Source organism: Theobroma umbraticum, unplaced genomic scaffold, assembly GCF_002168275.2.
Source record: "Theobroma umbraticum cultivar Fairchild unplaced genomic scaffold, ASM216827v3 scaffold_25.0, whole genome shotgun sequence".
NCBI lineage: Eukaryota > Viridiplantae > Streptophyta > Magnoliopsida > Malvales > Malvaceae > Theobroma > Theobroma umbraticum.
Window position 1 is genome coordinate 611,486 of NW_018397282.1, and position 12,920 is coordinate 624,405.

Below are 12,920 nucleotides of genomic sequence, written 5' to 3' on the forward strand. Positions count from 1 at the left end.
ACTTGATTTATGTGTTTTAATACAATTGGACCTGGTTACACATAAGTTTGAAAGTTAATTGAATTTATATAATTAAACAAAGGTCCAATTAGCCCTAGTTACCCAAAGACATCTTCTAATCCTTGTAAGATATGAAATATGACAATTCACTGTATAAAACGATCATCTAGCTACCTCTTGAATGAGAGATAAGAGTTCTAATTTTGGTTTCTCATGAATTGAGATAAGATCACAACCAAAAAAGAAAAATACAAGGGATTTTTAAGTTGAGAGTTTGCTAGTCAAAGCTTTGGTTAAGGGATTCACTCACTTTTAGTGAAGAGATCTCGACAAATCATTGTGTGGATTCTCATCGGAGGCAAGACAATTGTGTTACTATGGTTTGATAAGTCCTAGTTGTGCAAGAAGTCACAAACGAAAACCAAGGAGGACTCCACCAAAGGAAAAGAGATATCAATCGTTCAGGTATGTGTCGAAATCCTTTTCTTGTGTTTTTCCTATATTAGTTTCAATTAAAGTGATTAATGATTTAGTGGATTGAAAATTTTAATATTCCGTTATGCATGATCCGCCTTAAAATGTTTCAAATCCCCAACACCAAAAAAGATAAAAGGGCATTCATCACAACACCATAATCATTAAAGATTGATTTCATAGCACTCCATGGTATGAGGACTTTCACGCCATAGCCCAATATTCCAAGCGACCATTGGGTTCCAAAGCCTCCTCCCCGAAACCCTAACAACAGTTATTCCAATCCCACGGGACACAGTCTCTCACTCATTTTTCTCATCCTAAGCAATTCTTTAGTCTATAGCCTTAAATTGTTGATTCCGCACTTGTCCACTTGAGATAGCTGAGGTTGAGGAATTAACTCAATATCGGTTTTTTCATTAGAAATTGATTTCTATGTTGAGAGGTGAACTACTTTTGTGTTCCATTGTATCTGAGATGTCATGTCTGAAGTATGGCATTTATTATAGAGCACTATGGAAGGTCACAAAATTATGAGAATCAGAAATACTTTTGGATTGATGTCAAGAGAATGATCAACTAGTCTTCTGAAGAATTACGCAATTGCATTTTTCCTTTTTGCTTTCATATTTCATAATCATTTCCTTTCTCTTTCAACTGTTAAATTATGATTCCGGTTCCCTCTGACTGTATCTTCACGAAGAACTTCATACTGTCAACATCATTGGATATATGTGTAATGTATAGTATTTCATGATAATGATAACATGAATAAGTATATGACAAATCAAGACGGAAATTAACTGATAATTGGCATCAATCTTTGATGGAAATGGGCATGGCTTTAGTTGTTCGTCTATATAAAGTAGAGGTTGGTATGGAGGGGCAACTAGGGTTTGAATTTATGTTGTTGAATTTGAAAACAAAAATTGAGTTCAACTCTTTGGAATGATATTATGATGGGTAACATATTAATTCTTATGGCATATGAATTCCTTGATTTTTAATCTACATTCAAAAAAGTGGGCAGAATTTAATAATCCACCACTGGTGTAAGTATTGTAGACCAATGCAGAAAAAGCACATAAAAACCATTAGGCATGCATGTACTAAATCTGAATGGCACAAAAGGAGGGCATGCATTCCTTGAGAGGTGAATAACACCCAAAATTCAAGCCCATTTGGCCAACACAGACATGCAAGCAGCCCCTAGGAGAAGTGAGACATTTGCTCCTACTTGAAGCCTAACGTTGCTTTGCAGCCTTGGGTTCATGAAATCCGCAGCCAGCAGGTCAACAAGTGACATGTAAATCAAAATCCCAGCAGAAGCTGAATTGAAAACCCCTTCAACAATTAGAGCAGTTGGGCTGTTGTCGTTGTAGAAACATGAAATCCCAATACCTACTGCAATTCCCAATGGCGTTGTTAGGGAGAAAAACGTTCCCATGATTGCCACGGACAGAGACTTGAATTGTGCCTACATCACCAACAAAACTTTTAGGATGATGATCATGATGATGATTTATCTATAATGTAGTATTTATCCGCACAAGAGAGGAGAAATCGTACTACAAATAATTCTCAAGCAAGTAGACTTGACCAGAAGATTATGAATTATTAATTCTAATTGATTCCACTTGAGCTAGTTAGCACAACAAAGCTTAGGTTATTGGCTTACACTTATAAAATTGTTTTAGACTTACTTTTTGGTAGCATTGACATTTGTTTGCACTTTCTTTTACTAAATATGGCTGCAAAGGTTGCCACAATGACAACATATATTCGCCCTTCTCCACCCAATTTTTCTCACTATACCCAATATCACCTATGGAATTTCCTACAACTTTATCCCTCAAAATCCGTCCATAATGCTTGTGATCCTCAATTTTCCTGACATAAATTAAAAACAAAGAAAAAAAAGAGAGAGGAAAAACTAGTAAAATTAAGCTTTTGAGCTGTAGCTATACCTGAGATATGCAGCCTCCAAGTCCCATTCCTTCAAAAAGCTGATGGAAAGACAAGGCTGCTAGTAGTGGCCTTATTGCATCAGGGCTCTCAGATGCACCCAATGATATACCAATAATCACTGAATGAACCACGATTCCTACCTCCAATACCTGACAAAAATACCCAGCAAATTGCAATAAAAGATATCGTTTTTTTCAAAGCCCAATCAAACCTAAAATTCCAATATAGTTTATAAAAAATTCAACTGAAAATAATTAACATACAACTTAATTAGCCTTACTTGGGATATGATACGTTGACGGATGAGCTCTGAGAAGCCAAACTCTTCAGATGGGGAAGCAGACCCATGAGCATGGCCATGAGTGGCATGTGTATGAACATGTACATGACCTGCATGTTCAGCAGCCTTCTCTTCATCTGCATTTACCTGCTTATTCTTATTGAAATGCTGCCTCTTATAATACCCTGTCGCGAATGTGTCGATCATTAGCGTCCCTATGGCAGACATCATGGCGACAAAACCTGAAAATGGAAAATTTCCCCACGGACTTTCTTTAAGGCAAGGTGAAGTTATGTTTTCGAATGCATCCGGTAGGATATGAACGAACCCTGTTGCTAGGATAACACCAGCAGCAAAGGCCTTGATCATAAAGAAAATGTCATTTTCCGGGCTCAATGCAGGAATTCTCCTCCCTAGCAATGGGAGGCTTACTCCAACAGCACCAGCAACAAGAATAGCAGCAATCGCACCAAGTTTATATTTCAGTGCCTCTCCTTTATTTTGTGCTAGATCCTCCACTTCACATGTACACTCGCTAGAGACTGTTGCAGGGTAGAGGAGAAGAATAAGAAGAGAAGAAATCTGTAAGATTTTGAATGAACAATCTTGAATACCAAACATGGTGCCTGCCTATATGACAGATCAGAGACAGAGACGACCAATAAATAAAGATTATGAAAAGGGGGACGAGACTCTTTGAGGCAAGCTGAGATGTTCTTATACGGAAAGCAAGAGAATTTGCAGAGCTGGTGGTTGCACATAACCGGATGGCTAATAACAAGAGAATAAAAAGCATCATACACTTTTAAAGAAAATGCAGCAAGGGAAGACCACCCGATAACTTGATTGTTTATATATGGTAGCACAGGCTAGATGCCCTGAGGGAGCCCACAAGCATAGATTATTACCATATTTCTTGCCTTTGATCCATCACGTCTGCTGCTATAGTAGATTATTACAAAGATCAGATTCTTGAATACCAAGGCAAAGATTTGAAGAAGCCTGCAGGTGTCTGGACACAGTAAAAAATTGATAGATGAGTTGGCCTGCTATGGTAAAAGACAGTCTCATTCATCCTCTTCTGCACCAACTTTTAGCTAAATCATGAACTAGTTAATGTTTGGACGACCTGCATTAATTAATATTGGAACATCAGACAGCATTTCTTGTTGTGCTCGCCACACTTCTCTTAGCTTAATTTAGTCGTATTCTCTCAATGACTTATGGAGTAATAAATATTAACATAATTCTTATAAATACGTCAAACAACCGTTCTCTCTATTGGTTTGAAAGACAAAGAGTCCCATCGAAGGTCACACCTCATTGGTCTAGGAAAACACTTGTAGTCGTTATCAGTTTATATATATGGTTTGGAAGGACTATCTCTATCTAATTAACAATAGTACCATGGCTTTCTATATATAAAAAAGAAAGAAGTTTGGTTGTAATATTGATCAAGAAATGCATATATAATCCAACACTCATAAGAAATAAAATATCCATAAAATTGTTGTTAATTAGTATTACTTCCATACCCTTTACAAGTAGTGAATTGCTTTGTCAAACAAAATAATATTATCCCATATTGCCATATTGATACTTTCTATTTCCAAAAGCTTACAATTCCATATAGCACGTCTCTATACTTGGAGCCGTAGCCATTCATTTTTGGACTCTTTGAATTTGAATTGAACAGGTGGAGAATAAAGAAGCAAGAGTGAGATGAGAAAGTAATAAAGAGTTTTGGGATTGATTAATAAAATAGAATAATACAAGATTTGAAAACTTAGGTGTACAAGACAGTGGAGAGAAGGAAAAGAGTCAAGTGTTGAGAGAATGTAGACACGATGTGGCCATGCAAACACCTCAACCAAGGAACTTTCAGTTAGATCCCAACGTATGGAGACTCTTTTTGAAAGGGTAAACCTTGAAATGTAGATATAATGTCTTGGAATCACTAGTTTCTTATGATTGTACTCACATGCCTCTCCTTTTTTCAATGATTTATATGTCAATTACTGTTGTTTAAGTTACATTGGAAAATTGGTAGCACACTTTATCTTTTCTCTGTTCATTGATAGACAATTACTTATAAAAGAAAGATTACTTAACATATATGTTGTAATTGCTATGCTCTTTTATAAAGTCATTGAAGGCGGTCTTGTTTGATATATTGAAAAAAAATTTCAAACTGAAAAATTAGGTATTGAAACTTTAGGTCTAAAAAGCTTAAGTACTCAATTTATGATATAAAATTGTGCTATTGAAAATTCAATGTTGAGTAAATTTTTTATTGGAAACATCATTTTATAAGTATTAATTTATACATTGGTAAAAGTTAAGGAAAGAAGAAATGGTTAAGAGGAAAGAATATAAGATTAATTGAATTAAATAACGAAATTTTCCTTAAATAAAATTCAGGCAAGACATTACGTAGATTTTAGAAACTTATGATTTTCAACACTTTGTAATTGAAAATCTTTTATTAAGTGATTACTAAAAATGAATAATCAAACATATTAGGAAAAAAGTATAATACATAAAAGAATTCTTGAAATATTTTGATAAATTAAAGTAAGCTATTATTCTTTTGTTAAGTTTAATAAAGCCTTTATATATTTATTTCGGACCAAATAAACCTTTATCATTAAAGGTTGACTAAGAATTATTAGTCACAATGACACTTGTCATTTTTTGTGTCAAATGGCACTAACATGATATGATATATCATAGTAGCTGGTGACATAACATATTGATGTGGCATGATGATATGTCCACATGACAATTTCACCCTCCATGTTAGAATAATGTGAGCATAAAAATGGTCAAACTCCCTAAGAGGTCTCTGTACTCTAGCGTTTCATCAATTTAGTTGCTCTATCTAAAAATTGGTCATTTAGTTCTTATACTCTGATATTCTGTTCAATAGGGTCCTCTTGCCTAACTTTGTCCAAATTGACCATTAGGTGCTAAAGAGTCAAATGATGCTAATGTGGCATTGATGTGTCAAAAAATTGATTTTTTTTTTTGTACATGTCAATTTCTTTATGTCATGTTATATGGACCAAATTACACCAAATTACAAGGTAAAAGGACTAAATTAAAAAAAAATTTATAGTATAAGGACTAAAATGAACAAAACCTTATAGTACACGACTTTCTTAGGTACTTTTACTATTTTTTTTATTTCACATTAAATATGGGAATGTTGACCATCCCTATAAGATGAAATGGTGTATGAAGTCTATGTAAATCTCAAAACATTGTTGTTGAATGCAATTTTGCTTGTAATATGAAACGATGTAGTGAATGCTTTTTGCTTGCAAAATGAAACCCTGCTATATTTTGTTTTGTTGATCTATTTATGCAATCTAAGAAAAAATATCATGAAATGACATCATTGTATCAACTTCTATTTGTGTTGGGAAACAAAAAATGTAGCAATTTAGTTTATGTTAATTACACTATACTATTCCATTCCTAAGAATTAACTCAAAATATTAAACATCTAGTTTACTTTCTTAATTGCAAAATGAATTGTAAGATCTATTTATTTGTCCCAAGACTTTTCACCAGCTTCAACAAAATAACAACAACCAAAATAACAGCAGCACAATAACATCACCGACATAACAGATCATTAGACCTTTCTGGTTCTTTTTTGAGTTGAAATTGCTGGACCACATAACAAATCAACAATTGACGACTTTGATTAACTTTTTGCTTCTTTTGTGCAGTTTCCTATGACAATAGCAACAGATTCAGTGTTTTAATGATAAAAATAGAGCGACAACATTATCAACACAAAGCAATTAGTTTTTTTTTTCTCACTAATTGCTTCCAAGTAGATATGATTGATGTAGAATTGTAATTGCAAGATACGACTACCAATTGATGTAAAATTGTAAAATAAATGTGAGTAAAAAATTGGCAACTATATTTCTACATCATTCATATCTATTAGGAAGCTATTGATAAGAAGAAAACTAATTACATTCTGTTGATAATATTGTTGTCTTATTTTTGTCATTAAAATACCGACTTTGTTGCTATTGCTGCAATAAATTGTACAAAAGAAGTAAAGAAGTAAATTGAAGTTATCCGTCACTAATTTACTAGATGGTGCATCAGTTTCAACTTAAGAAAGCATCCGAAAGGTTTAATGATCTGTTATGTGAAGTGGCAAAGTTAGGATTTTGCATTTGAGAGGGGGGGGGGGGGGGGGGGGGGGGGGGGGGAGACAATGTCTACAAAATAGTCATTCTAGAAGTTTAATGTTTGACAAAAACATAAAGTAACTTAGATGGAAAAAAATTCATGGGAAAATTTCATAATTTTTTTTGAAAATAAAAATCTTTGTATTACTCATAACAAGACTACAAAGATGCTGTTTCAAGTCAACTTTTGTAAATAGAAGACTTTTCATAGCAAAGAACAACCCCCCTTTACATAAAACAACCCAAAGTGTCACGACGCAAACTTAGGGACCATGATTGATGTAAAGTATTGATGGGAGTAACTCTCAAAACCTAAGCAAGCGTCAAAACAAACAAGCAAATTACTCAAATGTACATCATATAACTTATTACCATAAAATCTTATACAAGCATGTATAATTATAATTATATCAAATGTCAAAATATCAATGTGCATGATTTTGTGCTTGAAGTGCGAAAGCATAACAAATACAAAGTTCAATTAAGGCACCTTGAGCAATTTCAAGTATAAGTCATTCCATGGCAATCTCAAAGTATAACATTTATTACAAAAAGGTAAATAGAGTTTAAAATCCATGATAGACTAACATAATGGACAGACTAGTGGAGTACAACTTAAAACAAAGAGGCTGACACCTATTGGAAGCCATATCAATTACCTATCAAATCGATTGTAGAAATAGCTCTTCCCAAAAGACAGTGAGCTAAGCAATCTACTGATTTGAAACTACAATTGTATCTTACATGTGTGAGTTATAAAATAACTCCATCAACAGATATGAGGACGGGGAACAAGTTAAAAGGGAGAGTGTTTATTAAAGATACTTTTAGAATAATGCAACTAATTTATTTCCAAACAATGTCAAGTCCGCCTTTTAGGCATATGAAATATCTAAAGAGTTCGGGAATTTACTTCCCGAGTAAGACCAAATATCCAAAGTTGCAGTAATGTGATAAGCACAACCAATTATTCAAAAATCTCAAATCTTCATTTCAACGAATACAAATTTGTCTTGGAATGTTTAAATAAAATTTTGTTTGAAAACCCATTCGTAAACCTTACAAATTGTCACATCCCATTTCTTGGAAAGATCGTGACCAGTGCATGGACTCAAATGCACATAGCGCATTAAGCCCAAGCAAGTCTCTTATCATAAACATCATTAAACATTCATCATTACATGCAAAAATGTCTTATAGCATCCATTAACGTACAATATCATCATGCTTATATTCATAAAACTCATTATGCAATTAAAGAACTTCTCAAATTAATTGTTTAAGCTAAAAAATTTTATATATATATTAACTAGTGTCACTATCATAGTGCACAATAACATTAAATGTCAACAACACCCTCGGGTGTCCATAGGCTCTCGAGCCATCATCATAATTTCATACATAACATTATCAATGTAAGATGCCTAAACATTGGCAACATTAACATAAACATGTTCATAGTTTGCAAACATAAATGTATGGTAAGATTAAGTCGTTAACGAAACATGACTCAACTTATAAGTTGCAAATGGCTATTAAATCAACTATCAAAAGAGGAATGGATCACGTCTCCATGAAATTGGTTGCTATCAACTGCTATCTGCTATCACTGATCTATAAACAAAAATAATTGGGAAAAAATAATGTGTAAGTCACAAAGATTCTATGAATAGATACGAAAAAGGGACAAGTGAAGGGATAAGAGTATTTCATAAACATGCACATACAATCTTATGCCATTAATAAACCATTTAAACATAAAGTTCATGAAACATGGTGTTTAAACACATTTTAAATAGCATTTGTGTAATAAATAAATTTGCATAACTTCTAGAAACCTTTTTACCTTTGAAAAGCCTTCAAACAAGCCAATACATATAATTTTGGAACTCATCTATCGATAGAATAGGGTAACCTATTGATAAATTTGAAACAGTATACTTCTTGTTGCATTTTGTCAACTATCTATCAATAGATGTTTTACATATATCATTAGGTAACCTTTAAAACTTTGTTTTTTGGGCAAAATTTTGCATTTTTTTCATTCCTTAAGTTCCGTTACCTTTTGGGACTATTTTTAACTCTCAGTTCTTTTCACTAAACGCAGTCTCATGCCATCATAAAGTATAAATCCTAAACAATACTCAAATGCCTTAACATGCAATATATCATAAACATAACAATCATAATCATTCCATTAACATTAAACTCACACATTGTGGTGGTTTGACCCCCATCAACCTTGGGTCAACAATGTACATTCCCATTATACCTAGGGTGTTTATGATACATCATTAAAGTGAAATCGTCAATTACACCCCTTGAGAAAGGAATCAATAGCACTCATTGAGTTCTTGTACTCATAGCATGTAGTATGTGGAATGTCCCTCACATACATGTTTACTCATCTGATAAGGTATATGGAATTTACATTATATACACTCCTTATGTCATTCCTCATGCATACTCTATTTTCTCGTATTGTATGTAAAACATACATTACATACATAATCTCATGGCATTCATCATGCTTTTTCAATCACTGCATGTAGTATATGGAATACATGTCATATACATAAGCATAACATCTTAGACAAAAAATCATCATACAATCCATCACACATTTCATGCCACAACATATCTAACATACACATCATAGCATTCATGCATTAACCATAAATCATATCTCGTACTCAAACTAGCCTGAAGACTAGATTAATCAAGTGCTTCAATCAATAAGGTGCTTGTCCCTCCTTGTTGAAAACTAATACATAATAACATATTTATATATAGTAGATTGAAAATCATTTTTGAAATGTTTTTCACATCGACAATCTAATTTTTCATTTCACCAATATTTTTAGAAAATCATATTCATCAATAAACCTCAAATCATGCTTCAACTTTACATATCAAAAGAGTTTTGAAAGTGATGTATCCACTCACCTTGATCGAAGACCCAATCACAGTTTTTCTCTAGTGATTTCCTTGGAGTTTTCAATCGTTCTTAACACAATAATCATAGCAATCAATTTGTAGACTAACAATCTTAGAATACTCATTGTAAGAACTTTTGAAAGTTGTAGATAGTCAATTTTGGTTAATACTTATTCTCTAAAAAAATTATTTTGTCACGTAACATTATATAAAGAATAATGAGAACAACCATTATAAGTGAAGCATTACTTTACATAGAACAACTAGAATACGTAAAGCATTACTCCATTTGAAACAATTAATACAAGTACAACAACTATTTTGTACAAAATAAAAATTTCACATATATGACAGTGAAAGTAATCCAGAATAGGTGGTAGGGTTCATGAGTTACTTTCGTATTGAGATGCTCTAGAGAGTTTGGCTTGGTGGCTCAGATATGAAGATAGTTAAGAGTCTTGGTGGCTCAGATATGAAGATAGTTAAGAGTCTCTTAACCTTTTCTTGAAGTACAAGTGTTTTTTACTTTTTCCTTATTCTCTTATTCTTGTTCATGTACAGCTTTTTCTCTTATACCTGTTCATGTACAGCTTTTTCTCTTACACCTGTTCACATACAGCTTCCTTTCTTGTTCCAGTTCACGTACAACTTTTCTTTATTAGCTCCTACTTGAGAACAAGTCTTATTAAATATAATTACTTCAACGGTCACACAATAAGTTTTTAACCGTTACTCAACATTAACTCTCAGTAATGGTTACCTAACATTAAAACTCTCCTCAATGATATCATTCATTACGTGTATTAAAGCCTTTTTTTATAACTGTTATTTTTAACACTATATATATAGAGCCTTCACAATTCAAAAAAGGGACTTTCAAAACTACTGGACTCTTAGTCAGAGCTTTTCTCCTTAGCCTATTCTCATTCAGAACACTTATTCTCTTCCACCAGCCATGACATTTAGTGCTTCAGGAACTGCTCCAATATTCCTCTTTGTCACCTTTGATACATCCCTTACTTGTTTGCAACGCTTCCTCTTCTTATCACAAGAACCCCATTTACATTTTGGTGACTCCACTGGGGAGGAGTGATTGCATTAAGTAAGACTTTTACTACTACAATTTATTGTTTCTAAAAAAAAATGGAGAGTCCCACTGGCAACCAAGATGCACATGTTCCTTCTTACATTCAGGATCTGATGAGAATGATCCAAGCTTCTCAAGAGAGGATACAAACATTAGAGGATAATCATAAGTGAATGATGGACACTATATCTCAACTTGTGTCCTCTACTGTCACCACTTCTCAAGCCCAGCTTGTGAACCTTAATAAGAGTGCACCTAATAGACTCACTCATCTAGTTACAAACATTGAAGGGAACGGAGAAATAGAGAAAATGTAGCTGATGTAGTAGTTGCTACAAACCCTAATCCTATCAACACCACTACTGCAGTTACCCTAGAAACTACTTCTACTGCGGTAATCCCACCTGCTCCTACTCAAGGATTTGTGACAATGGAAGAGCTCCAAAGGCTATTAGATTAAAAGAACAAGAGCTTGAATTTTTTTGAATTTGATCTCAGGTTACCTTACCTGGACAGTGTAGCTGTAAAGCCATACCCTAAAGACTATACTAGCCTCAAGTTCAAACAATTCAATGGAAAGACTAGAGATGCACACGAACATGTCATGAAATTTGTGGAGACCCTTGGAGTTGCTGGATTGGATAATCACCTGAAGTTGAAGGAGTTCTCCAAGTTTCTTACTAAGAAGGCTTATACATGGTATATTAACCTTACTCCTAGTTCTGTTCACTCTTGGAATCAGATGTGTAAGATGTTTGGGGAAAAGTTTTTTTTTACTCAAGAGAAGGTTACTCTCATTGATCTTGGAAGAGAGTTTCAAAAGTTTAGAGAGGATCTAATGAAGTATATCCAATTCTTTAGAGAGAGGGTGTTGGAGATACAAGAATCTCATGATGAGAAAAAATTGGTAAAAGTGTGCATTTAGGGGATGTTTGATGAATATAAGCTATACTTGGAGAATCTACCTCTTCCAACCTTTGCTACACTAGTGGAAGTTGCACGAAGGACCAATAATATGGTTCTTAGACAAAAAGAGCTCTCTCGCTTTGGTAGAAGGAATACTCTAGCAGTGAATGCCATTTAAGGAAGAAGAAAAGAAAGAAAGAGTCCAATCCATACAAATTTACGCCCTAGAAGAGATGTTCCAAAGAGAAGGTCAGATGAGGAGAATGACTCTTCTCCACCATTCTTAGTACCTTTGGATAAAGTGAGAGCTCTTCTTCAAAAATGGGTCAGGGATGGACCAATAAACTTACCTTACATTCCACGACCACCAACAGTGAAAAAGAAAGCTAACCTAAGATATTGAGATTATCATCGAGCAGTTGGTCATCCACTTTCTGAATGCATAAATCTTAGGAGAATGTTCCATTGACGAGTGCAAGCAAGAGATGTATTGATTGGAAATAACAAATTCTAGAATAACCCTTTTCCTATTCATCTAAATCCTCAAGGACAAGTAAGTGTAATAATTCATGATCATCATGATGACTTTTCTTCTTCAAACACTCAGCTCAGTGATACAAGTGAAGATACTATGGTTACTTCTTTGATTGCTAATTCACTTATGAAGACACCTAATTTTATGCCTTTCTTTGATAAGCTTGGGTTTTCAGAAGAGGTAAGAAAAGAAGTAGCTATATCATTAGTTCAAATAGTTGGAGAATAGTATGGGGAGTGTAACTTAGTAGGACAGCCTATGGGGAAGATGGTTAGTGCATATCAGAATGCTATTATGTTTACAAAGGTAGACATGTGAACGCCTCATCCTTATCATAATAAACCCCTGTATGTGGAAAGTATTATCAATAGATATCCTATTAGGAGAACATTCATTGAAGATGGTTCCTCAGTGAATCTTATAGCTCTATCCACTTTGAAAGCTATAAATAGATTTGAAAAGTTTACATCATCCTATGGCCATCATTTCCTTTGATAATAAGGAAATTATGACTTT

At 33.8% G+C, this 12,920-nt stretch overlaps 1 protein-coding gene across 1 annotated transcript; it reads right to left on the reverse strand.

Moving 5' to 3' along the window:
• Window positions 1-1,444: 1,444 nt before the first annotated feature.
• ZIP1 (zinc transporter 1 precursor) lies at window positions 1,445-3,438 on the reverse strand. Its single transcript, XM_021443842.1, has 3 exons — window positions 2,723-3,438; window positions 2,442-2,591; window positions 1,445-1,951 (listed from the first exon to the last, which is right to left on the reverse strand). The coding sequence occupies exons 1-3, from the start codon at window positions 3,341-3,343 to the stop codon at window positions 1,646-1,648; spliced, it is 1,077 nt and encodes a 358-aa protein (XP_021299517.1). The 5' UTR covers window positions 3,344-3,438; the 3' UTR covers window positions 1,445-1,645.
• Window positions 3,439-12,920: the final 9,482 nt, after the last annotated feature.